The sequence below is a fragment of the Silene latifolia genome, chromosome 8 (genome assembly GCF_048544455.1).
Source record: "Silene latifolia isolate original U9 population chromosome 8, ASM4854445v1, whole genome shotgun sequence".
Classification (NCBI taxonomy): domain Eukaryota; kingdom Viridiplantae; phylum Streptophyta; class Magnoliopsida; order Caryophyllales; family Caryophyllaceae; genus Silene; species Silene latifolia.
The window spans coordinates 109145357-109169390 of record NC_133533.1 but is presented as its reverse complement, the minus strand read 5'-3'; the positions used below and the strand labels follow the sequence as shown (position 1 = coordinate 109169390).

The window sequence follows — 24034 nt, the reverse complement described above, 5'->3', positions numbered from 1 at the left end:
GAAGTCAATTTAAGTTATGAATATTGGAAAAAGAAATTGTACAGTTTGCAATTTTTATTATTGAGTCATCATCTTGTGTATTTAGAGATTAAGCTAATCATTTGCATCTTAGTTTTAATATATTAAATTATTGCATTGTTTTATAATGTTGTTTAGAATTAGTCATATGCATTGATCACATGCTTAATTATATTGTTTTATTTTGATAAATGTTTAAAAAAGGAGAAATGATATCATATGAGATACTCCAACGAGAATAACTCCATATAGGGCCTCTTATAAACGATCATCAAATGATGATGTTAATGGAGTTTTGGGGACTCGTGATTATATATGAACTTCTACGACACGATTGAAAAGTTATCGCGATTTCTAAAATGGAATATTCAAACTCATCTAGAGTTTACTCGAAGGAAACTATTATTGTCTCAACCTGAAGTTTGAGCATATGAGAATAAGGATTTAAATGAGCTTCATTCTAAACATGTGAAATTAGTTTATGGTCCAGAAGTACCATACTATTGGAAAATAATGTAGTTAAAGTCTGCAATGAGAATGTCAATCCATAGATATGTGGTTTAGCAAAGAAAATTGCTTAAAGGTATTGGATGATTTATTTAATAAATATCGGATTGATTCTACTTAATACAAGGAATTAATGAATGATGGCTACACTCTTTGTTCTTTCGACTAGGATTTTTGTCCCAATTGATTTTTTCCAGCAAGGTTTTTAACGAGGTAGAAGTATAAGCGCATTATTACGCTATAGTCATGATCATCAATATTATTGAGATGACAAGTATTTTAGACATATAATGTTATGTCGTTTATTGAGAAGACACTATATCACTATTGCGGAACTATTAATTGAAATGAAAATCCATGAGTTATTATGAAATGATTATATCCATACTTGAGTCCTCAAAGAAAAAGAAGTATGATATCGATGCTGCCATGGATTTCTATTGATCGAAGATTCAAGTTTGTTAACCACAATGAGTACTATTTCAATGATCGAGAAGTTATGTCAAATCATGGATCAATTCAAGATTTATCAAGTTATGTAATCATCAGGGAGGGTATCACGCGATGTACTCTTTTTCCTTAACCATGGTTTTATCCCACTGGATTTTCCATGGAAAGGTTTTAACGAGGCAGTTTGTTAAGCGTGTTTGAAGATTAGTGTACTCTTTTCCTTCACTAGTGTTTTTCCCATGGAGTTCCTAGGAAGGTTTTTAACGAAACATCTTTTTCAGTGATGGACATCCAAGGGAGAGTGTTATGAAATATTATGGTATAATATTATATGGATGTTTATATCTTAGAATATTCTAGAGTGTATTATCTTATGGAAAATTTACCCTCATTGTATGTGTATATATACCCCTTCATAATAGAATAATATACAGTTTTGTCTTCCTTATTTTCTCTCTAACTTCTCTCCATAATATCCTCTACTCAATATTTCACAACAACGTGTGTATTTTTAGTATTTAATGTTATTTGACATATTTAGTGTTTGTATTTAATTTTTTTAAAAAAATTATTTGTTCTTCTCTTCTTTTATTACACCTTTTTTACGAACCACTTTCTTATGTATTTTACTTGTTTTACTTTTAAGTTATTCCGGATCCTTAAATTCTACTTCGGTTTTCAAAATCGTTTTAATCTTTATTCTCGATTTAAATTTTAAGTTTTTATAAAAGAAATCCGAAATTCGATTTTAAACCAATAAGTTTACCTTGACTTTGTATTATGTTTCGCTCTCCCTTTGGTTTTTCATTTTTCCCTTTTTCTATTTTTTTTGCATTTTGAGGTGTGCGTTCACCCATGGCCGGTTCTAAAGGATGATTCATGTCAGCCGGCTTCAAATCATTTTGGGATTAAGGCTCTGTTGTTGTTGTTGTGGTGTTTGGATGCTCGATTTTTATTTTAAATTTTAGAATTTTACGCAATATTTTTAGATTAAGAAAATTAATACAAAATTTAACAAAACACAACCATAGGAAGGAAAAATGAATTATAAATTGTTACAATCAATTTAAAATTCCTAACAACCACCAATAAAAATTCAACAGCAGCAATGAAAATTGAATTTACCAAAACAAAAAATGGAAAAATTTACTAAAATGATAACATTAAACTAAAAATGTAATAAATCAAGCTAAAAATGGTAACAATCATGAAATTTGTTAAATTTTTTGATAAAGAATAAATAAAACACAACAACACAGCAAGTGGTAACAAAGTGTCCGAGTTTATAAACATAATAAACCCTATCAAATTAACTTGAGACGTGCCCTTTGTAATAGAATATAGAATCATCTCAATTTGGTAACATTTTCATAGTTTATAGGTCACATAATACACTTCAAAAATACACTTCACGAAACTATATCCATAAAGACTAAAATGAATTGCAAATATGCAAATCAAAAATATAAACAGTCATCAAACCAAAGTGAAAAACAAATCTATATAGTTATCAAAACCCCAAAAATCTAAAAAACGATCCATATCCTAAATTTAACTTTTTTTTTTTACCCTAAATTTATAAATCTATAAAATATTCACATATGGATCCCAAATTATAAACCCTAAGTTTAACTCTCTTTTTTGTATGCATGTACCAAAAAATGAAAAATCATTCCAAATATCCAAATAAAATGCATGTTCTAAACGTGCCTTTGATCTTGATTCCTCTTGTTTGCTTATTTTTTTTTGTATTCTTTGCAGGTGATGTTTTCTTTGTAGTTGTTTTTTTTTTGTCACTATTTTTTTTTTGTGTTTTGATGATAAAAATCACTACTATGTCATGAATTTTTTGAATGAAGAGAGAAGAAAATGAAGAGACTAAAAGTGTGTAATCCTAGAGTGAAACCTTGGGAAGGTATGATATTTACATTCTTTTTAATTATAAATGTCAAATCTAATTCAGGCTACTATAGTCTATAGTGTGTACATTACATGACCCATCCATATTTACCATTTCCACACAATATGCCACTATCCGACCCTCCTTAAACTTGCGATGGATACTACCCGTTGAAAGATATAAACAAAAGAAAACGAGTATTGATATACGTGTATAAAGCAAATGTATAGAATTCATGGAAATGGAGGAAGTAGATATTTGTGACTTGTGAGATATATATAATTATATATTAATGAGAACGAAGATAAAGATATGGAGAGTTAGAATTTAACTGTACTCCCTCCATTCTGATCATTTGTTTATTTATTCTATATTGACGTGCTTTAATCAATTATTTATCTTTTCATTTTAGGAATGTCTTTGATGAGTAATTTGATCCTTCACGCTCAATTTAATCAACTTGATATCCAATAATTAACCCCCTTCTCTTTCCTTTGTATTTATGTGTAACGCCCCGGATAAGCAGACATGCAGCTCAAAATAGCTCTTTTAATTAACAATAAACAATAGCGGAATTACAAGGGCGTCACCGCCGTATTCCCCCTTCGAAGAATACAAGGCTTTTTACAAGAATAAAGATAAAGATAAATACACTTGTTAAAGTTAAAAACTCTCTATTATATATTCATCCTATTAGGTCATTGATCTTATCTGAAAATCCTCATACCTGTCTTTCCCCAACACTTGTACCTGAAATAGAATGAAAGTAACGGAATCAGTCAACCACAGGCTGAGTATGACTCCGGTCACCTCCACCGGCCCTACTTACCTCCATTTTAATATTTATACTTCTTCTTGGTCGAACAAGGACTAAAAATAGGTCACATGAACACAGTCGAATAATTATTAAATAGACATGCACAATCTGTCATTTCAGCATGCAATAACTCACTTTACAATTATACCGGTCCACCATTACTGAATAGAGAGACATTACGGAGTAGAAACTCCCCTGGGCTAAGCCCTCCTCCATGTACACATGATCCCAGGTCTAAGACCCGTGTAAACCTCGTGGCACTTTCACCAGTAATAATCAGAACCTTAGTTCACATGAGGACGTGCCTTCTTCCATGTACACAGGATAAATTTATAATGTCATCTCTCTCCTGTAATCGTATCCCGAATGCTACAATTGGTCAATAGTACATTATAACATAAGTATTAACATGACAGTCATATGCTATACAAAGACAGTTAATATAACATGTGAGTAACATAATGATAATATAACATTATACGGTCGATAATACTATATAATAATCACTATATTATTACTTATTTTTATGATAAAGGGTCCCGAAATTATACCTATAAATCATGTATATGGAGTGGTAGCTAATCATAAGCAAAATGTTTGTATTATGTGACTCCTTCATTTCACTCGTATACTTTTTTTTTTTGGTTCATTTATAAAGAATGATGAAGGCTATTTATAGCCTTGTGAGGCGGTTCATCACCAACAAGCATGCATGTTTCAAGTTATCTTAATCTATTACTAAACTTAAGAACTAAGTAAGCTCATACATATCCATAGTGATAACTATCCATTCAAATATTACTTAACCACTAAGTAAAATCATAGATAACTATGTACGAGTTACATTACACGTTTAAAGGGTGACTCAATCGAGATAGTTTTCAACTCGGGTTAATACATATCCAACTATACCAAAGATATGTTTAATTTAATCGAATATTAGTCTATACGGGTAATAACAGTCGTATTTTTCTCGGGATATTACATTGTGCAAAACAAAAAGATAAACAAGGAGTATATTTCACTGTTTGAGCGACATTGGTAAAATGCAGACGAAAAACATCACCACTTTTTCTTATTTTCAGAGATTATTCAACCAATGAATTTTTTATTCGGACGATAATCGATTTATGCTGTCATTCTCTTAATTCTGTGTACGGATGATTGTATTTAGTCAAGACCAACAAAATAAATATCCTTTCAAATACATTGGATTTGTAAGCCTAATCACATACGTAGTAAAACTTTTTCAAAGCACATTATAATAATGATGTACAAAGGCGACGTGTATAATGTCAATTTTGTTTTTTGGTGACTATATAGTGTCTGCAATTTTTGTAAGGTCAAGCCGAAATTAAATCTTCTAATGTCGTGTGGCATATGCCCTCGTTTACTAAAATCCGACACAAAATATCTAACAGAAGGACACGTGGCACCGACTAGCTATTTTCTTTCCAAATCAACAGAGTCGCCAAAATCAAAATCAACTTCCCCCAATCAATCACTCTTCTCTATGTTCCCATTCGTTTCAGTTGTTACCATTCAATTTGCTTGCCTTCCTTGCCAAATTTTTTAACTATTTTTCGAATACGGAGTACAGTTGATCTTGTTTCAGATAAATCATTTTGGTTTGAAGTAATAAAACGAGATTTTATAACCATTTTACATATGCACGTATAAAGTTTTAGATAAAAAGTGGTCGTCTAAAACAAGAATTTGCGTACGGAGTATTACACATCTAGTATACTTAAAGTACACTTCGTTGCCTTAAGACGGTTATATTTGTCATGACTATCTTAAGTGTAAAAAGTGTAAAATACTATTTTATATAGGTGTTTAAGGTTAGGATTTGTCGCTTTATCGCACCCATCTATTTGATTTATTTTATTGTTTAAAGATATGTTTGTTGTAAACAAGAATTTGTATTGAAGACTCGCTAGTAGACCTGGCAAATGGGTAATTTCGGTCGGGTTCAGGTCGGGTCACTTTAAATCGGGTCATTTTCAAGTCAACAATTTATCGGGTTATTTTTGGGCCGGGTCACTTCGGATCAAATCATTTTGAGTCGGGTCGGTCTGGGTCGTTTGGGTCATTTCAAATCATGACTTTGCCTTAATTAAGTCATTTTGTGTCATTTTCGTGTCTCAGATCAGCCTTATCAGATCAAGTTATTTAGGTCGGGTCATTTTTATCAGGTCAATTTAAGATTGTGCTTTATCAAATTTGTTATTGTACTTAATTTTATTTTGGATGCTTTTGATTTCTAAAAATCAAATTAATATCAATTTACAAAGATTTAGTCTTAAAGAACGAGATCCTAATAAAAAAAATTCTTATAGAAAAATATTCCTTAAACTTTATCCATCTTACTATATTTTTCCAAAAAAATTAGAGTATTTGGTAAATAATTTTGCAAAGCATCATTTAAAACAAAATTTTCAATGTTTTTGACATTCCAATTTGATCTATTACTCTTCAAGAGCTTGAACTAAGATGATAAGAACTGAACTTATTTTATAGGAGGTAAACTGAACTTAACCTATAAGAGCTGAACTGAACTGAACTGAACTTATAAGAACTGAACTGAACTGAACTTATAGAAACTGAACTGAACTTAATGGAGTGACTTTAAGTCCAAAAGAATAGAACCTTACTCCACCATTTTTTTTTGGAAAAAATCCCAACTTTGGATTAACCTTCATTAAAGCAACCAGCTAAGACAATGTCAGTAATTCGACGCGAAATATTAGTTGCAGCATCGAGCACTAGACCATCGCCTAAGGAACATAAATGTGCCGATAATTCGTGAGTACATTATTACATTTTCTACTAACAAAAGACCAACATCATTATATATATAAAAAAATAATGTAAAATCGCTGAGGTGGCACAATCTCCTTTGAGAATTAAGGTAATGCAACCCTCACATTCAACCTCACAAAATCAGTTTTGTTTGAGCCAATCACGATTTTGCATTATGGCCACATTAGCACAAAAAAAAATAAAAAAATTCAAAGTCCAATTAAATCTGACCCTTTGTCATTCTCTATGCTACTTGAGAATGACAATGAACAATTAATTGGTAGAAAGCAGAGGGGTAAATTAGTCTATTGCCTAATCTTCCCTATACTCAAGTTACTGCATATTTACGAAGTAGTACAAGTTTCCAAAAGGAAGCGTGCTTAGCAAAAAAATGTCTCTAAAACTTCTTCTACCCACCTCTCACCATTATTATCTCAGCAAATTAATTCCCTTCTCAAAACAAAATTTAAATTCACAGTAATCGCTAATGCTCTCCAACTTTCAGATCTCCAACAATCCACTTCTAGACACCGTCATACTCAGCCGACGGCTACTATTATGAGAAAGGTAGACCTGATGACGAACTCCAGTAAGAGAGAACTGTCAAATTCATCATACATTCAAAAAATCTCAAAATAATCTCAAATTATAAAGGAATCAACTGAAAAATTTGAGCAAATATGTGTTGAGGAGATAGAAATCCCAGAGAAAATGTAGAAGCAACGACCGAAAACCATCAATGAAGGAACTTGGAGCTTGCTTTATCTATTATCTATTCAAAGCCAAGAAATCAAACTCCCAAAAGTTAGTATTTCACTATTGATGATTTTTTTTAATTGAATTTATGAATTGGGTTGTTGTTTAATTACATCATTCATGTTATATTGTTGGCATTATGAAATGAGTTTACTAGATATTATATCATAGTCGGTTCACTTAGTTTGGCTAATCTCTAAGGGGTCGTTTGGTTCAACAAGTCGGAATGGAATGGAATGAAATTTGATAGTATGGTGGTATGGGATTCTAAATCCATACTTGTCTTATCTTGTTTGGTTCATCATAAATTATAGAAGGTGGTAATGGAGTTTGAATCCAAGGGGGGAGGGTGGGTATGGGATTCCAAGGGGTTGGGATGGAGTTAGAATCCATTGGGTATCTAACTCCATTCCAAATCACCTCAACCAAATAATGGAATGAATCAAATCCATTCCATTCCATTCCATTCCAATATATCCAACCAAACACCCCCTAAAAAGATTAGTAGAATAACTCACTGGAAGGCAATAAGTCTGTTAACAGAAGGAGTTTCTGTACTGGCAGCAATAAGCTTTTTTTTTTTTGGCAGCAGTGACAGCAATAAGCTGTAATCATCATTATTCATTAGTAAAGAAACGTAAAACTGGAAGAGAAGTTTTTGTATATATCAAATTGAATGAATAATACATCGTACAAACCTTGGGTTTTATACATCCACAAGGAAATCTTTTTGTGATATATTTTCCTATTCTAAGGCCTAGGAATAAGGAAACCGTATACTACATAACTTACAAGACAATTAAACGATATACGGAAAATATTACTTACAACTAAAATATCGTCTAAAATATCTTCTCTCAATACTCCCCCTCAAGTTGGCAGGCTTGGCAACAACACACCCAACTTGGCTTGAAGATATTCAAATGTTTGTCCCCCTAAGGCCTTAGTAAATAAGTATGCGATCTGCTCCTTGCTCCTTACATGAAAAGCTGAGATCGTACCATTCATGAGATGATGTTGCACAAATCACAGTCTACCTCTATGTGCTTTGTTCTATCATGAAAGACGGGATTTTTCGCGATGTGTAAAGCAGCTTGATTATCGCAAAACATTTTCATAGGGTGAGAGTGACTTACTCCAAGTGATGCGAGGAACGATTTTAGCCAAAGAAGCTCGCTTGTCACTCCCCCAAAAGCTCGATATTCGGCCTCTGCTGTGGACTTGGCAACCGTTGTCTGTTTCTTAGCTCGCCATGAAATAGGGGTGTTGCCCAGTGCTACAAAATACCCGGTCACAGATCTTCGTGACAAAGGGCAAGTAGCATAGTCAGAATCCGAGTATCCTTTCAAGGATAAATCATTATTCTTATCGATGACAATTCCTTTTCCCGGACTGTTTTTAATGTATCGTACAACCCGGAGCACTGCATCAAGATGTTCCTTCCTCGGAGCATGTACGAACTGAGATAAAGTATGGACCGAGTAGACTAAGTCTGGCCGCGTGATAGTTAAGTAAATTAAACGTCCCACCAGCCGTCTATACTTTATGGGGTCTCGTAAAAGATAGCCATCTGCCAACGCCAAATCATGATTAGGTTGAATAGGAGTACGAACTGGTTTCGCCCCTTCTAAACCCGCTTCAGCGATTATTTCTAAAGCGTACTTGCGTTGACTAAGAAAGAGTCCCTTGGACCCGTGTGCTACTTCTATACCCAAAAAATATTTGAGTTTTCCGAGGTCCTTTATCCCAAAACTCCGGTCAAGAAAGCTCCTCAGACGCATACTTGCTTCATCATTGTTACTTACAATGATCATGTCATCGACATACACTAACAATCCAAGAAATACTCCGTCCTTATTATAGGTACATAGCGAATAATCAACCAAGGATTGCGGGAAACCATACCTCGTCAAGAAATTGGTCAATTTTGCAAACCAATTCCTCGAAGCTTGCTTCAAACCGTAGAGGGACTTGAGTAAGCGACACACTCTTCCTTGATTCTTTACCTCAAGTCCAGGCGGCATTTTCATGTAAACTTCCTCGCTCAAATCGCCATGGAGGAAAGCGTTGTTCACATCTAATTGCGTTATTGTCCAGCCTTTAGCTAGAGCGACGGCAATGAGACATCTGACGCTTGTCATTTTAGCAACCGGTGCAAAAGTTTCTTGGTAATCTATGCCCCTTATTTGGCTATAGCCTTGCGCCACGAGTCTTGCTTTATAACGCTCAATTGTTCCATCCGCTTTATACTTGACTTTATACACCCATTTACATCCAATGGGTCGTTTTCCAGCGGGCAACTCGACTATTTTCCATGTTCCATTAGCTTCAAGAGCACTAATTTCTTTTGCCATGGCTTCCCTCCATTCAAGCTTCTTGGCTGCCTCAAAATAATTGCTCGGCTCTTGTATTGTATCGACTTTTGCTAAATAATTCCTGTAAGACTCAGAAAAACAATTGGTAGTGACGTAATTGACTATAGGATAACGAGTATCTGTTTTCTTAGATGAAGTTGCGACCGGATGAGCCACTGGGACGGGGTTTATGATGCGAGTAGACTTGCAAACGTAATCATTTGTCCAATATGGTGTGAACTTTTGACGAGCACCTCGGCCAAGCTGCTGTTCATCGACATTTCCCTGGTCTGATTGATGTTCATTAACATTTCCCTGTTCTAATTGTGTTTTGTCCCCTGCCTCATCGACATGTTCATCCTCAGTAACTTGAATTTTGTCTACTTCACCTAATTGTCCACTTTCCTCAATAAATTTGTCATTTATACTACCACTATCATTGTTTTCTTCGAAATTGTCCAGAAAACGATCAATGCTTTCGAAATTTTCGGCAATTTGTGGAAGTGATTTCGAGCTATCGGTATTATTGCTTACAATAAACGGAAAAACGTGTTCATAAAATATCACGTCACGAGATACAAAAACATTTTTCCGCTTTAAATCATATACCTTCCAACCCTTCTTACTTTGTGGGTACCCAACAAAAATACATCGTTTACCTCGCTCATTAAATTTGTCCTTGGGCCGATCTTTGTTGTGGGCGTAGCACAAACTGCCAAAGACACGGATATTATCTAGCATAGGTTTCTCTCCGTACAATATTTCATATGGAGTCAGCCAATTGATCACGCGAGTGGGTGTTCGGTTAATAAGATATGCCGCAGTTAAGACACACTCCCCCCAAAACTCAATAGGAAGATTTGCTTCAAAACGAAGAGCCCTTGCTTTTTCTAATAAATGTCGATATTTTCGTTCTACTCTTCCGTTTTGCTGTGGAGTATCAATATTACTGGTCTGGAAAACTATCCCACAATCGTTATAGTATTCCTTCATAGTACCCGAAATAAATTCGGTACCTTTATCGCTCTGCACTATTTTGACTTGTTTTCCAAATTGAGTTTTAGTCATTTTGCAAAAATTAATCATTAACTGACTTACTTCTCCTCTATCCTTCATCAAGAACACCCAGACTCCCCTACTTCGATCATCCACTATGGTTAAAAAATAGTGAGCCTTAGTTAAACTTTCAGCATGGTAAGGACCCCAAATATCACAATGAATGAGAGAAAATAAATCACTACTCCGTTTATTATTCAACTGAAAACTGGAACGAGTCTGTTTAGCCCGACAACATGAATCACAAATACTACTAGAATTTCAAAATAAATCATATCCAACTAGAGACGAAAAAGAGGGTAAAGTACTGCTTGAAGGATGGCCGAGTCGTCGATGCCAAAGTCGTGCGTCACCATGTGTGCTTGTCTTAGCAACTACTTCTTCCTGATCACGCTTCAAGTAATAAACCCCGTCCTTGAGCTCACCTTGTCCAATCTTCATCCTCGTAGACTGGTCCTGTATTACACAATAGTCAGTATGAAAGATCACAACACAATTATTTTCCTTAATCAATTGTTGTACAGAAATTAAATCGCAAGTCAAGGACGGAACATATAAGACGTCTTTTAGCACACAATTTTCACTAAGCACGACATGACCATATTCGCTTGCTATGATGTGAGATCCATTTGGCAATCCTACGGTGGATGGTCTACCATCATGTCGTTTTTGCAGGAGCTCACGACGACCCGTCATATGGTGGGACGCACCACTATCTATCATCCAATTACCAAGATGCATACCTGAGAATTTTTGAGTCTGATTACGCCCTGTTTTGGATGCAAGGAAGCTTCTTACGCGGCTTATTTCTTCTGCGGTCAAGTCGGTCTGCTCAGCATCCGTCTCACTATTTGATGCAGCGTTGGCACTCTGAAAACCGTTTCCTCTGCCTCCACGACCTTGTCCACAGCCTCCACGTCGGCCACGTCCCCGTCCTCTGCTTGGATAGCCGTGTTTGCCATAACATTTATCTTCGGTGTGCCAATACTTCTTGCAATATGTGCATTTTGGGGGTTTTATTTCTTCTGGATCGGTATTGGGATCATTGACAGTCGCCTGTACTGCCATAGCCGTCTCAATGGCCTCCTCCTTGTGTTTTGTGACTGCCTTATGCATTTCTTCGCGTAAAACGAGAGCATAGGCTTTGCTTAGTGACTTGATTTCGTCTTCCATGAGCAAGTTTGATCAGAGGTTCCCATATTTAACCGTATCAAGCCCCAATAAAAATTGATGCACCTTTTATTCTTCGCGTTCCTTGGTCCAGAATGCTGTCGAGCCGCAGGTACAGGTCGGGATTCGACTATAGTTTCCCAATTCGTCCCACAGAGATTTGAGTCGAGTGTAATATTCAACAACAGGTTGGTCCTTTGCTTGCTTCCACTCATTGAGTTCCGCTTTCAACTGGTGCACGCGTGGAGCATTACCGGTGGAATATCGTTCTTTTAATTCCTTCCAAATTTTCGGTACTGTAACAGAAAAGGTAATACTCGGGTGGAGCCGCACTTCAATAGCATTCCTCAACCATGCCTTTACCATAGTGTTACATTGACGCCATGCAACGACTTCAAGACTTTCTTCTGCTCCCTCAATCGTTTCTGGTTTCGTAATGGTACCTTCGACAAAAGCCAATTTGTTTTTGGCGTCGAGACCATTGTGGAGTGCATCGGCCCACAATTGGTAATTTTCACCATCAAACTTTATTTGAGACAGTGACAAACTCGGACTATCGGATGGATGTAGGTATAACGGAGAAGATGGTGGAATTGTTTCTGATTTCGCACCGCTTCCACTACCTTTTCCGTTCCCTCTGACAACTACTGTTCCACCTGTCATTGATATGGGTTTGTGAAAAAGAGAAAAACGTGGTGAATATTTTTTATTTATTTTTAGGATCGATTAACGCACTCTGATGCCATAAAGAAACGTAAAACTGGAAGAGAAGTTTTTGTATATATTAAATTGAATGAATAATACATCGTACAAACCTTGGGTTTTATACATCCACAAGGAAATCTTTTTGTGATATATTTTCCTATTCTAAGGCCTAGGAATAAGGAAACCGTATACTACATAACTTACAAGACAATTAAACGATATACGGAAAATATTACTTACAACTAAAATATCGTCTAAAATATCTTCTCTCGATAATTAGCATGCATATAATCACAAATCGAAGTCCCGGGAGGCTGCATCCATTTGCCGACTTATGAAGGATCTGTAGAAGGCTGATGTGATATCTCAAGCTGATATGGTAGAGGCTAGATGGCGTTATCATTACGACATTACTCTCTTTGAAGAAGGTGTGCCATGTTCCTTCTGTTTTATAGCATTATGTCTGATGTTAGATTATGGTATAAGCATACGGGACTGTGTGGTACATAAAAGGGCGATGTCTATTAACAGCACTGTATGAATCTTAATTGTTTTGTTTTTCTTGTGTTGTTTATGTTTAGATTATTTCAGAATGTGCATTCAATGTTTAAACATATCACTGCATATCACTTCTGAACTTGGAGCTTGCTAGATATTAGATCATCGTTGAATGAGATAAAAGGTAGTGGCGTGCTCATGAGGTCGCTATGCTTCTCACGGGTCTTACAACCCTCTTTTTCCCTCTTTTACGGCCAATCGACCATATGCCAATCTATTTTTTAATGTAGAGTTTCAACTTATTCAGCATATTCTTAATTAGCATATTTTTTGGGTGCATATCACTTATTCTGTGTTTTGATTTATTTTTTCACAAAGGTTTAACACATATCACTTATCTCGGATGTGGTCAGTGTGCAGAATGCAGTGCTCCTGAACCGGATTGGGCATCTCTAAATTCTGGCATTTTGATGTGAATTGAATGCTCTGGCGCCCACCAATTTGAACCTTGGTTTACCTATTGCAAAGACAAAGGTACTTACAATGTATAGTTCAAGTCTAATGTATTGCTAGCAGTATGTGAAATGGAGAGCTATTGGCCGTCAAAGATAGAGCCAACATCCATGATCAACAAACAAATACCAGCTTTTCTGAATGCTATTCTTTTTGGTGTGTTATTTCTCACTTCGCTTAAAAGAATGGAACTTTTAGTTTATTTTTCTATACTCTGATCTTTGTCCCCATTGCTTTTTTCCATTGGGGATTAGTTTCTTGGTAAGGGCTTATATTATAGTTTAGATTGTATACTTCCTCTCTAAAATTTGACACTCATTTTCAGAAGAGGACCAAACCATTGTGGAGCTAAATCGTTTTACGAGTTACAAATTTTAGTCAATGTATACAAGTATTTGAATAACCCATGACAATCAATTTTGTGTCTGTCATAGATACAGTTGTTCACAAAATTTTGTTGTTGGGCTCCTGATATGCTCTATTTCATTCTTAGCCTTTGTGATATGATCTCTTAATCAATCACCATGATCAAATGATTCAAATCCTCTATATTACCAATGCAATTTTTGATGTATTTTATTTATAAATTCAGAATGTTGGCTTGCATTTTGAGGTGTGGCATGCTGGTGTTCTTGGTCGTGTCTCGCTAAGTGGTCTGAATGAAGGAAAGAGAGACTTGACGTGACATAAATGGTCCTATAAGGTTATTCTCCTTGCAATCCCTGCACATTTGTTTCCTTCTTGAGAAATGTAATTTGCCAAAAAAAAAAACGCTGAGGCTGATACGTTTCTTTACGTGCCCAGACTCCAAACTATGTTCCATGCTCCACCAGGAAATGAACGACTTGCTTTAGACATGGGCGACATGGGTAAAGGGCAAATGTGGATAAATGGACATAACATATGGCAATATTGACCTACTTAATTGTTTATATATACAGCAAAGGATTCTTGCGGTGACTTGCAAGTTGCAACTATGCTGATTGATTTCCTGAGAATAAATGCTTAAAGTATTGTGGAGATCCTTCTCAAAGATGGTGGTTGAAGGCAGAAGAGGATGGGAATCACCGTATCATTACTAGATTTGATATCTGAAAATTTCGAATATGTATATCTGTTTGAACTTATATTTCGGAACGACTTTGAATCGGTTCGGTGATTTGATATACGAAATCTGACAAAAGCAATAATATATGATGTTCGGTATTATTTAATTCAACAAAAAGAATATTATCTTAATGCAATTGAATCTCATCGAATTTGCACCAATTTTAAGATGCTCATTACATCTCAAAAAACACAAAATTGACATACCAAATAACATAAACAAGGAATTACAAGTACAACATTGAAATTCATGTTAATTCATAATTTATTATACGAGGACGTCCTTCATTAACGTTCGAGAGTAACATGAAGCGGAGTTTTCAGCTATCATATTTGTACCGTCGTATTTGTACTGATGTCTGATTATGTAGTAGCATTATCACTTAGGCTGTAGATCGAGCTTATTACTCATCATATTTTTTTGATTTAAGTTTTTTTTTCTTGAGATTTCCCAGTTTTTTTTTTTTAACTTTAGGTGATAAGGAGTATTTTTTTTCATTTCGTAATATATTTAATTAAATTTATTTATCAAAAATTTAAAACAACCCTGTGAATTTTCACGGGTGTTACACTAGTATTGAATGAAAGTCATCACTAAAAAAAAGGATATCTCTATCATGTCGTAAAACACTAAAACACACTTTTTCTACTCGAGAGTCTATAACTTTCCTGAAATCGCTCTCCATAACATTATTATTATGACCATGCGCTTTGGAAGGCAAATCCCAGCTAGCATTTTGCTATTCAATTTCAAATTCTTCACCACTTTGCATGTCCCTATTCAATTTTGATAGCAAATCTCAATAAAATAACAAATCTCAATTTAATACTCTTTGTTTCCACAATATCAATGAAATCAATATTAATATACAGAGTAATCTATTAAGCTGTTTACAATCCAACCTACTCCCTCCTATTCACTATATTCTTTCCTATTTCTTTATTCGGATTATTCGGGTTTTATTCCCTATTTCCTTTTTTGGGTTGATTTGTGTGGTCCAAATTAAATTGCATATAGGGTAGTGTGTTGTGTGTGGTCCAAATTCACTTTCTTATTTCTTGTACAAAAAGAAAAGGGGAAGAATATAGTGAATAAGAGGGAGTATAATCTACCCACATACTAATAAAATAAACAACGTGTCACCACCCAATTCATGCACAATCATTTCCACTTTTTTCAATAAACATTTTCTTATTCAACTTATTTTTTTAGGAGTATAAATAAAATAAAATATTTGTCAATATATATATTTTTATTTATCTCCTTCCTCCATTACTCTCTAGTCTCTCATGAAATGAACCCATCCGACTCCACCAACCCCGACTCCTCCTCACCACCACCACCTCCTTCCTCTTCTTCCTCCTCCTCTGCTTTCGGTACGATATTCACATCAACCGACAACAGCATCGCTTCCTCCTCCTCCACTTCCGGCGAGAGCAGCGGTGGCTCCGGCGAAATTCCGGCAGCCGTGATACCGGAACCGGTGGTGATATCGCGGTGCTTTAGACGGCAGGCGAGGGTTAGCTGGGGTTACACGTCGGTGATCGGACGGCGGTCGGAAATGGAGGACGCTGTTGCCGTCGTGCCGGATTTTATGTCGTGCACGTGTCGTCACGTGGGAGGGTGTACGAGTGCCGGGTTGGGAAGGGTGGGTGATGTCTCTCCGGTTCACTTCTTTGGTGTTTATGATGGCCATGGAGGGTCCGAGGTAAACTTTTTTTTTTTTTTTGGTTAGATGTATTTTAATCATATGTAAATAAATAAAATACAACGAGGGGATTGTGGTGTACTTACATTTCGGTTTGGACAGATTGATAAACACTACCAACTTTAATCTTCTTTTTCATAATCAATACCAACCTAACCAATAATTAGTAATCAGTACCAAAATATTAACTCCTTTTTACTCTAATTTTTTCTTACTTTAAATGTGCTTTCATATAAGAGAAGGAGTTTGAAAGTGGATAAGCGGAGATTTGTACTTGAATGCTGATTTTTTTGGACTTTTTAGAGTGAGTTAATATATAAGTACTGATTATTAATTATTGATTATGTTGGTACTAATTATGAAAAATGGTGATTATATTGGCACTGCTTATGAATTAACCCTTTTGGTTATTCCATTTTCCCCGAGCATTATGTTTTTATATACTACGGAGTAACCGTTAGTGGCAGAACGAAGGGGTTTAGTGGTTCGATCTCCTCCGTTGATGAAAAAATTGAACGTTTAACTAAAGTTTTGATTTTTGGTTAGTTTATCACTTTATCTTATTCAATTGTTAGTTATTCTTCTAATTAAAGGAAAATCCTGGTTATGTTATTTATTTATTTACGACCGTGGAAATTTAAAGATAAACCATAAATATAAGTAAGTAGATTATACATATGATCTAGTATGCGTTACGGAGTATAATGTTGGTTAAATACCCAAAATACTAAGTTTGTTGATCGATCATCATTCTTAAGTGAACTTTTTTGCTTAAAGTAGAATCTCATGTTAAACACAAATTCTCATTGAAGACATGACATATCCGTCACAAGCTGAAGACGGATACCATTTTACCTCACAAAGTACCCACTTTTTCTCTCTCTGCAACACTATTTATGTGGTCCCCTTTCTCCACTAACCCATTTTGTTACCATTTTATCTGACAAAATATCCGTCACAAATGGTAACCCGTCACAAGGAAGACCAATTGCATGTTAAATTGCATAATTGTTCTTGTATACTCCTAATTTTCATCAGTTGATAACGAGAAATAATACGTATCATATTTACCTTGACAACTCGACCACCCATCAAAACCCAAAAATTGGTTAATTAGTACTTGTATATCTTTTATGCATCGTTCCAATTTTATCAGACGTGGCCGAAGACATTTGGTAAGTCATAACCTAGGTAGCACCAAAACGGATACGGACACGGGACACGGACACGACACGGACACGTGACACGACATCCCTTGAAATTTAGGACACGGGACACGTTATTTAAATTTAATAAAATATATAATTTATAATTATAAACGTTCGATTTTATTTTTATAAAAGTATTTGATATTAAATTTAAATAAGTGAAGCTAAAACTTGCCCTTGATTATAACTCGTTTTCATTTACCATCCAAACGAATCTTTTAATCAATCTCTTTCGACAGCTCATTTCACGCTTAAAGAACATCATTCACCCCAAATGATGTCCAAATGTCATGGACACGCGTCGGACACGGCCAAAATACCATGGACACGTGTCGGACACGTGCCCGAATAAATGTAGAAAGTTAGACACGGCTTTGTAGGTGTCCGACACGTTTCAAGGTGTGTCCGAGGAGTGTCGGTGTCCGACACGGTGTCGGACACGGGACGGCTGATTAGGAGAAGTGTCCGTGCTACCTAGGTCATAACGTAGGACATCGTTAGGTTTTTTTTAGAGATTGAGCTTTTGATTAAGGGTACTATAGCAGTATAGCTTGAAAATCGACACGTGTCCTTGAAATTTAGTAAAAAAAGGTCTTTGTATTGGTGGGTCAACTCTTGGTGCTATTGCCTTTTTAATGCTTTAAGGTTTAATAACACGTATTGCTTTCTATTGGTTGGAGTGTAATACAACTGTTTTGAAAGTTCCTTTGTTTTGTACTTTTGTCGTTGTTGAAGGAAATATCAAGAGTCCTCAAAAAATGACCTTGTCTATCTTGATTAAATATAAATTGTGTTGGGAGAGTTTTTCCAACTCATTAGGTGCTACGTGTTTACTTATGATAGACTCGATAACTTAATATACCGAACACTGTCGAGTGTCACGTCATCTTTATTAAGGAAATATATTTAGTATACGGACCAAGTCAGAGTAGGATCTTATTGATTTAAATATTACTTACTCGTATTATATATGGTTATATGATCAAATGACGTTGATCATATATGTGAGATCGTTTGATACGAGATTTTTGAAAGTTGTTTAGGTTGCATACGGCTTTGCAGAGGTTGAAATTACCATGGTTTTAGTGTTTCAAAATTTACTACGTTGACTCGTAAAGTCGTACTCCCTCCATCCGCCTTTGAATTTCCTACTTTTCCTAAAAAAAATGTAGGAAGCTTAAAAATGGATGAAGGTAGTTATAAAAATGGATGAAGTTTCAAAATTGAGCTTTTTTTTACAAAATGTTGTAAAATTTGCAGTAATTGTGTTATCATTTCCGTTAATTGCTATACATAAATGTTGATTATACCGTGCATTTTGCACGGGTTACACACTAGTTAGCTTGTAAACCAAGTGCCAAAGTTCTTTACATTTGGATCCAGTAGAATTTGTACCAGGATTCTGTAAAACAAACAATAATCTTGTATTGTTGTTATTAATGAGATGTAAAGAATATGGAATTTGAATGAATGTAATCTGAATATTATTTCATAGAATTGTGTTTAATACAATGATCTTTATATATAGTGTTTATAAACCGACCTAACTAACTAAGGTTAACTAATGCTAACTAACCCTAGTCTTAGGTATAACTAACTCTGGTTGTTATAACTAACCTAGAGTATATACTGATGTTAAAGTTTTAAGGACAGTCACATATAGGGTAGCTGCACAGTTTGATGCTGCAGATTTCCTTCCAATGTACATCTCCGAAGAGCTAAATGTTGTTTTGGCATTGATAGGTTGCTAACTATTGTGCTCAACGGATGCATGAAGTTATAACAGATGAGTGGAGCCAGGAAGGCCACGACGGACATGAATGGCAGAGAAAGTGGCAAGAAACGTTCTGCAGTGGCTTTAGGCGAGTTGATGATCTGGTCATCACTGAAGGCGGGGAATCTGAGACTGTGGGATCCACAGCTGTTGTAGCGGTTGTGTCAGGCTGTCAGATCATTATATCAAATTGTGGGGATTCAAGGGCAATTCTTTGTAAGAGAACTCAGATCACCCCTAACGGCCCTAAGATAACTCAGACCATTCCTTTGTCTGTCGACCACAAGGTTTGTCCAATACTCAATGTTCTTAAAATACTCCCCGAGTCCCTGTGTTCCTCTACACAGTTTACTTATTCCAGTTTAGTTTGTCTTAGCCAATAGTTTACATTTCCTTTTTTAGGCATGTTTTGAGTGATGCAGAATATGGGACTCACTATCAAGTTCTCCATGTCGCCTCATAGTTTCTGTAATGTCCGTCAAGTTCACATTTGATTATTATCGTGAAATCTCTTTTTGTTGGAGGACTTCCTAGCCAAGTCCTCATTTGAAGATGAATGAAGACATCTTGGACTAACTGTGTGTAGAATAGTCCCTTCGGCTACATGCTGGCGTATTTTGAAGGAGAGAAATAGAGAGTTTAAGTCTAGGGAAAAGGGAGTTTTTCAAGAAGTTAAATTATCCTTTTTGAGATTGTTGTATGATTCGAATTCTGTGATTTGTCAGAAAACGATTTTTTGTTGTTATGAGTGATTTTGTAACTGGGCATAAACTCTTCGTTTGAGAACGGATTCCCTCTGGTGCCCCTTCTTTATTTTCAGTTGATTAATTCTCAAAAAATAATGATGACTTAACTCTGTATATATGTGTTTGCATCTGCAGCCAGATAGAGAAGATGAGCTTTCAAGAATTGAAGGAGTCGGCGGGAAAGTATTTACCTGGAACGGTGCCAGGGTGTCTGGAGTTCTTGCCATGTCCAGAGCTATTGGTATTTCTTTAACTCGCTCTTTTGAACTTATATAGTTATATCCTTTATCTGCATTCTTTACTGATCAATTCATTTAATCTGTTGCTTTAGCTTTATGATATTCTTATGTTATGCACTCATATAACATGGTTTTCAGGTGACAGGTATCTGCGGCCTTATGTAATCCCAGTGCCAGAGATCACTTTCACGACAAGGAGTGAAGAAGATGAGTGCTTGATACTGGCAAGTGATGGTCTGTGGGACGTCATGAAAAATGAGGAAGTCGGGAAGGTGGCCAGTAACCTTTTAAGGCAAATGCGCAGGTCCGTGGTTGCAGGTGATAAATCTCCTGCACAAGTAGTTGCTGATACTCTCACAGAACTTGCCATTGGGAGAAATAGTTCTGACAACATTTCTATTATCGTCGTTGACCTAAAACCAAGGAGAAGACATCAAGTAAATTGATGATATGCAGGATTGCAGGGTAATATGGGTTTTCTTTTTCATCTTTTTTTATCTGATGGTAAAGTTGACCTTCTTTAGTCACATTTTGAGGTCTAAGATCTTTGTTAGACATCAGAGAAATTCTCATCAGCTTTTGTTATGTATCTGATAGAATAATTCTCCTAACTGAACTGTGTATAACTTTAAAATACTCGATCACCCTCGATTTTTGCTGGTCTGATCAGAGTTTATGGAAGAAAAATGCGGAAAAAGAGAATTTTATTGCATCATTCTGTGCTGTAGCTGAAAAGCCAGTGATGTCTGTACCAAGTACTACTGATTAATGTTTATGTGAGCTACTTAATTTTCGAGTTGAAAGCTTCTGCTTCCTTAATCATCTTTACTTTTGGAACTTCTTTCTTTTGTTGATTCATTTTGCCTTCTGGATAATTTGCTGTGGCCATTTACGAACATTATTTCTAGACACATGATACTAGAAGTAAACAACCTAATAATTGTACAATAAGGCTATACCATATATGAATATGAACAATTTGCGAAATATATTCTCGGCTACCATTTCAGTGATGGTGAAATCTTTTATGATGCATAAGGTACATACAATCTTCTTCCTGATATCTCTCTCTTTTTTTTTTTTTTTCTTTTTCTTAATGAAATCGACCTAACTTGGATACGATTGTTTCCTGCATTTATCATCAGTGGCGGAGATTTTCCAATTAGTTTGCTGTGTGTATAATAAAAGATTAGGCCACTTACAAGCAGTATGTCTAGACGCGTGGATACTTGAGATAGACTATCTAATTATACGATGAGGCTATACGATCTGTAGATATGATCAATTTACGAAACATATTCCCGACTACCATTACAGTAAATGGTGAAATCTTTTATGATGCATAAGGTACACACAATTTTCTTCCTCTTATTTATTCATCTTTTTCTGTTATGATATCGACCCAACTTGGATCCGATTGTTCCCTGCATTTATCAGTGGTGTCCAGAATTCCATTAATTGCAAGTAACACCAAAGATCTTTGGGTGTGAATGAAAATACCAGCATTGATTTTTTACTAATGCTTACCAGATACCCACAGATTACCTTAATAACACTGATATCAGTTTCGTATCGCATCAAAACTGATTCATTTTCTTCCAAGATGTCTTTATTACCAAAATCTATGAAAAGTCTACCAATTAATTCCCCAGGTGAGATCCTATGTACCCTTTGTCTAGCTTTATAAACCCAGTCTATAGCCAGGTCCGAACCATCATTGAGACATTGAACACTCAAGCCCTCAAACATCCTCCTCTTTTTCTCTCTTGCTTCCTCTCTGTCGTAACTATGAACAGATACGAGTTGCACAGCGAGCTTGTAAGGAGGCGAGAACAAATGTTCAATGAGGTTCATTCTTGGCCTATCTACTGTCCAATTTCATATTATGTCGTTATGTGTCCTATCAATTTGCTTAACTGGTAAAGTCATTAGACGGTGGTACTCGTGACATGGGTTTATAACCTATCGACATTAAAACTATGGTTTTGTTAATGTCACATGATTTACTTGTGCAATTTGCATGGTATAGAGTTAAGAGTAAAATGTTTATGCTAAATTGACATTTATTAATCCTTTAAATTTTTTGCTTGATTTACAGAATCTAACAGTAAAAACCAGTATTGTGGTCTGTTTAATGCATTAATGTCAGTATGTCACTGATGAATTATTACATGCAGGGATTTCTGGATGATAGATTTCTTGTACTAGAGGATTTAGAAGAACACCAACCAGATTTTGTCGAAAGTATAATGTCCAAGTACATTCCTTCTGCTGCAGACTACATTCAGAAACTGCAGGGGATTCTGTAATTCAATATATTTTCTGCTAATGATTTTTCTATTTCTTATGCGAAAAATTACCAGTAACACAGAATGGTACTCCATTTGATTCACTCAATTAGCCCAATTTTCTAGAACGATCTACACAAAAATGCAAACGAGGCTAATTGATTGATGTAGACGGAGAATTAAGCTCTTTATTTAACTGATATATATATGTGTTCATTTGATTTTTATTTCAGGGATAATAATCTTCTCAATCTTGCTGAATTCGAGCGTTTGATGCTAAAACTGAAAGGAGCTAGTGCTAGGTAAGAGCAAAAATGAACCAAAATGTCGAAAAAAAAGTAGGGAAAAAAAATGGACAATGATGCAAAAAGATTATTTGACTTTGTTATATGCAGCGTCGGTACTGCAAAGCTTACTGCTGCTGTAGATGAGATGCTGGCTGACTTCCATAGGCATAACACAGATATTAATAGGTGAGTCGATTGCTTACTGACTACCCCGAAATTTGGGGACTCACTGAGGCACCGAGATTATGTTGTTCTTGTCGTTGCATAACAATGTACTCACTGTCCTCGGACTTTGAGATCTGGTATAAGGCAAAATAACTGTCGAAACCTATTAAACTGTATGTGCGTCTTATGTTGTGTGAAACAATTCTCGACTTAATTTTCTCGTTACAATCAGTTGGAATAGTCTGTGTTTTAGTGATGATTATTCTGAGGAATGCACTAATTATGACAGATTGGGTGCTGCTCTGGGAAAGGTCAGGTCCGAGCACTTTGCTATGAAGTCACGCCTTGAACCTTACATTGAGGTTTATTTCGCGTCTTTTGTGAAATATCATTCAACTGTTATTTTCAGTATTTTCATAGCAGAAAAGTGTGAAATATCATTCAACTGTTATTTTCATAGAAAACCTATGTTACTCTGATACGGCTGCACATGCCAAATAGTGTCGGCTATTTTACGAAAAAAATCATGTTTTTTGGACTAACTGATGCATAGAAGTGTCAGAAGGTCTGACTCTCAGAGACCGACATTCAGCCAAATTGAAATGTCGAAGTAACATAGCAGAAAAGACAATTTAGAAATTCCTAGAGGCGATAATTACTCTCGGATTTTATATATATGATTTTCAATGAAAATTTAGAAATTGTTGAGTTTCCTGTCAAGGCAACGGTCTATCCTTACCCGATTTCCTTCCGTCGCTAATCTTTGGTGCCTTTCTTTGTAGATCCTGGCACAACTGAGAGGAGAAGGTCCACCAGTTGACGGGTCCGACTCTAATGAAGATGACTAAAGTTCTGCTGCAGAAATCAAAATTATGTTCAAGTTTCTCTATATTATTGTTATATATAAGGACTTATATAGTTGTATTCGTTATATAAAATATATAATTTTTATTTTTCAGTCGATC

At 35.6% G+C, this 24034-nt stretch overlaps 2 protein-coding genes and 1 long non-coding RNA gene across 4 annotated transcripts; all 3 read left to right on the top strand.

The window, feature by feature from the left end:
- The first annotated feature begins 6860 nt into the window (after positions 1-6860).
- Positions 6861-14743, top strand: LOC141595850 (uncharacterized). The gene is made up of 4 exons (XR_012522318.1): positions 6861-7298; positions 13447-13567; positions 14139-14249; positions 14351-14743. It is a non-coding gene; the product is annotated as an uncharacterized LOC141595850 (long non-coding RNA).
- A 1155-nt stretch (positions 14744-15898) lies between these two features.
- On the top strand, positions 15899-21154 carry LOC141597269 (protein phosphatase 2C 56-like). Its single transcript, XM_074417653.1, has 4 exons — positions 15899-16362; positions 19314-19631; positions 20226-20331; positions 20468-21154. Exons 1-4 carry the CDS (start codon positions 15949-15951, stop codon positions 20773-20775), a joined length of 1146 nt encoding a protein of 381 aa, XP_074273754.1. The 5' UTR covers positions 15899-15948; the 3' UTR covers positions 20776-21154.
- A 368-nt stretch (positions 21155-21522) lies between these two features.
- LOC141597270 (pseudo histidine-containing phosphotransfer protein 2-like) lies at positions 21523-24027 on the top strand. Of its 2 annotated transcripts, none has more exons than XM_074417656.1 (6): positions 21523-21676; positions 22507-22634; positions 22851-22919; positions 23013-23090; positions 23359-23431; positions 23852-24027. In XM_074417656.1, exons 1-6 carry the CDS (start codon positions 21650-21652, stop codon positions 23915-23917), a joined length of 441 nt encoding a protein of 146 aa, XP_074273757.1. In that variant the 5' UTR covers positions 21523-21649; the 3' UTR covers positions 23918-24027. The 2 variants fall into 2 exon arrangements, with proteins under 2 accessions (XP_074273757.1, XP_074273755.1); XM_074417654.1 differs by lacking the exon at positions 21523-21676 and adding an exon at positions 21868-22177 and having other exon boundaries at positions 23852-23993.
- Positions 24028-24034: the final 7 nt, after the last annotated feature.

Bases quoted from the DNA above. Each gene is read 5' to 3' on its own strand.
- LOC141597269 (XM_074417653.1), top strand. From the start codon at position 15,949: ATGAACCCATCCGACTCCACCAACCCCGACTCCTCCTCACCACCACCA. The intron at 19,632-20,225 runs GTTTGTCCAATA...TTGCATCTGCAG, and splicing joins CTTTGTCTGTCGACCACAAG to CCAGATAGAGAAGATGAGCT. The intron at 20,332-20,467 runs GTATTTCTTTAA...CATGGTTTTCAG, and splicing joins TGCCATGTCCAGAGCTATTG to GTGACAGGTATCTGCGGCCT.
- LOC141597270 (XM_074417654.1), top strand. From the start codon at position 21,992: ATGTACCCTTTGTCTAGCTTTATAAACCCAGTCTATAGCCAGGTCCGA. The intron at 22,635-22,850 runs GTAATTCAATAT...TTTTTATTTCAG, and splicing joins CAGAAACTGCAGGGGATTCT to GGATAATAATCTTCTCAATC. The intron at 22,920-23,012 runs GTAAGAGCAAAA...TGTTATATGCAG, and splicing joins CTGAAAGGAGCTAGTGCTAG to CGTCGGTACTGCAAAGCTTA.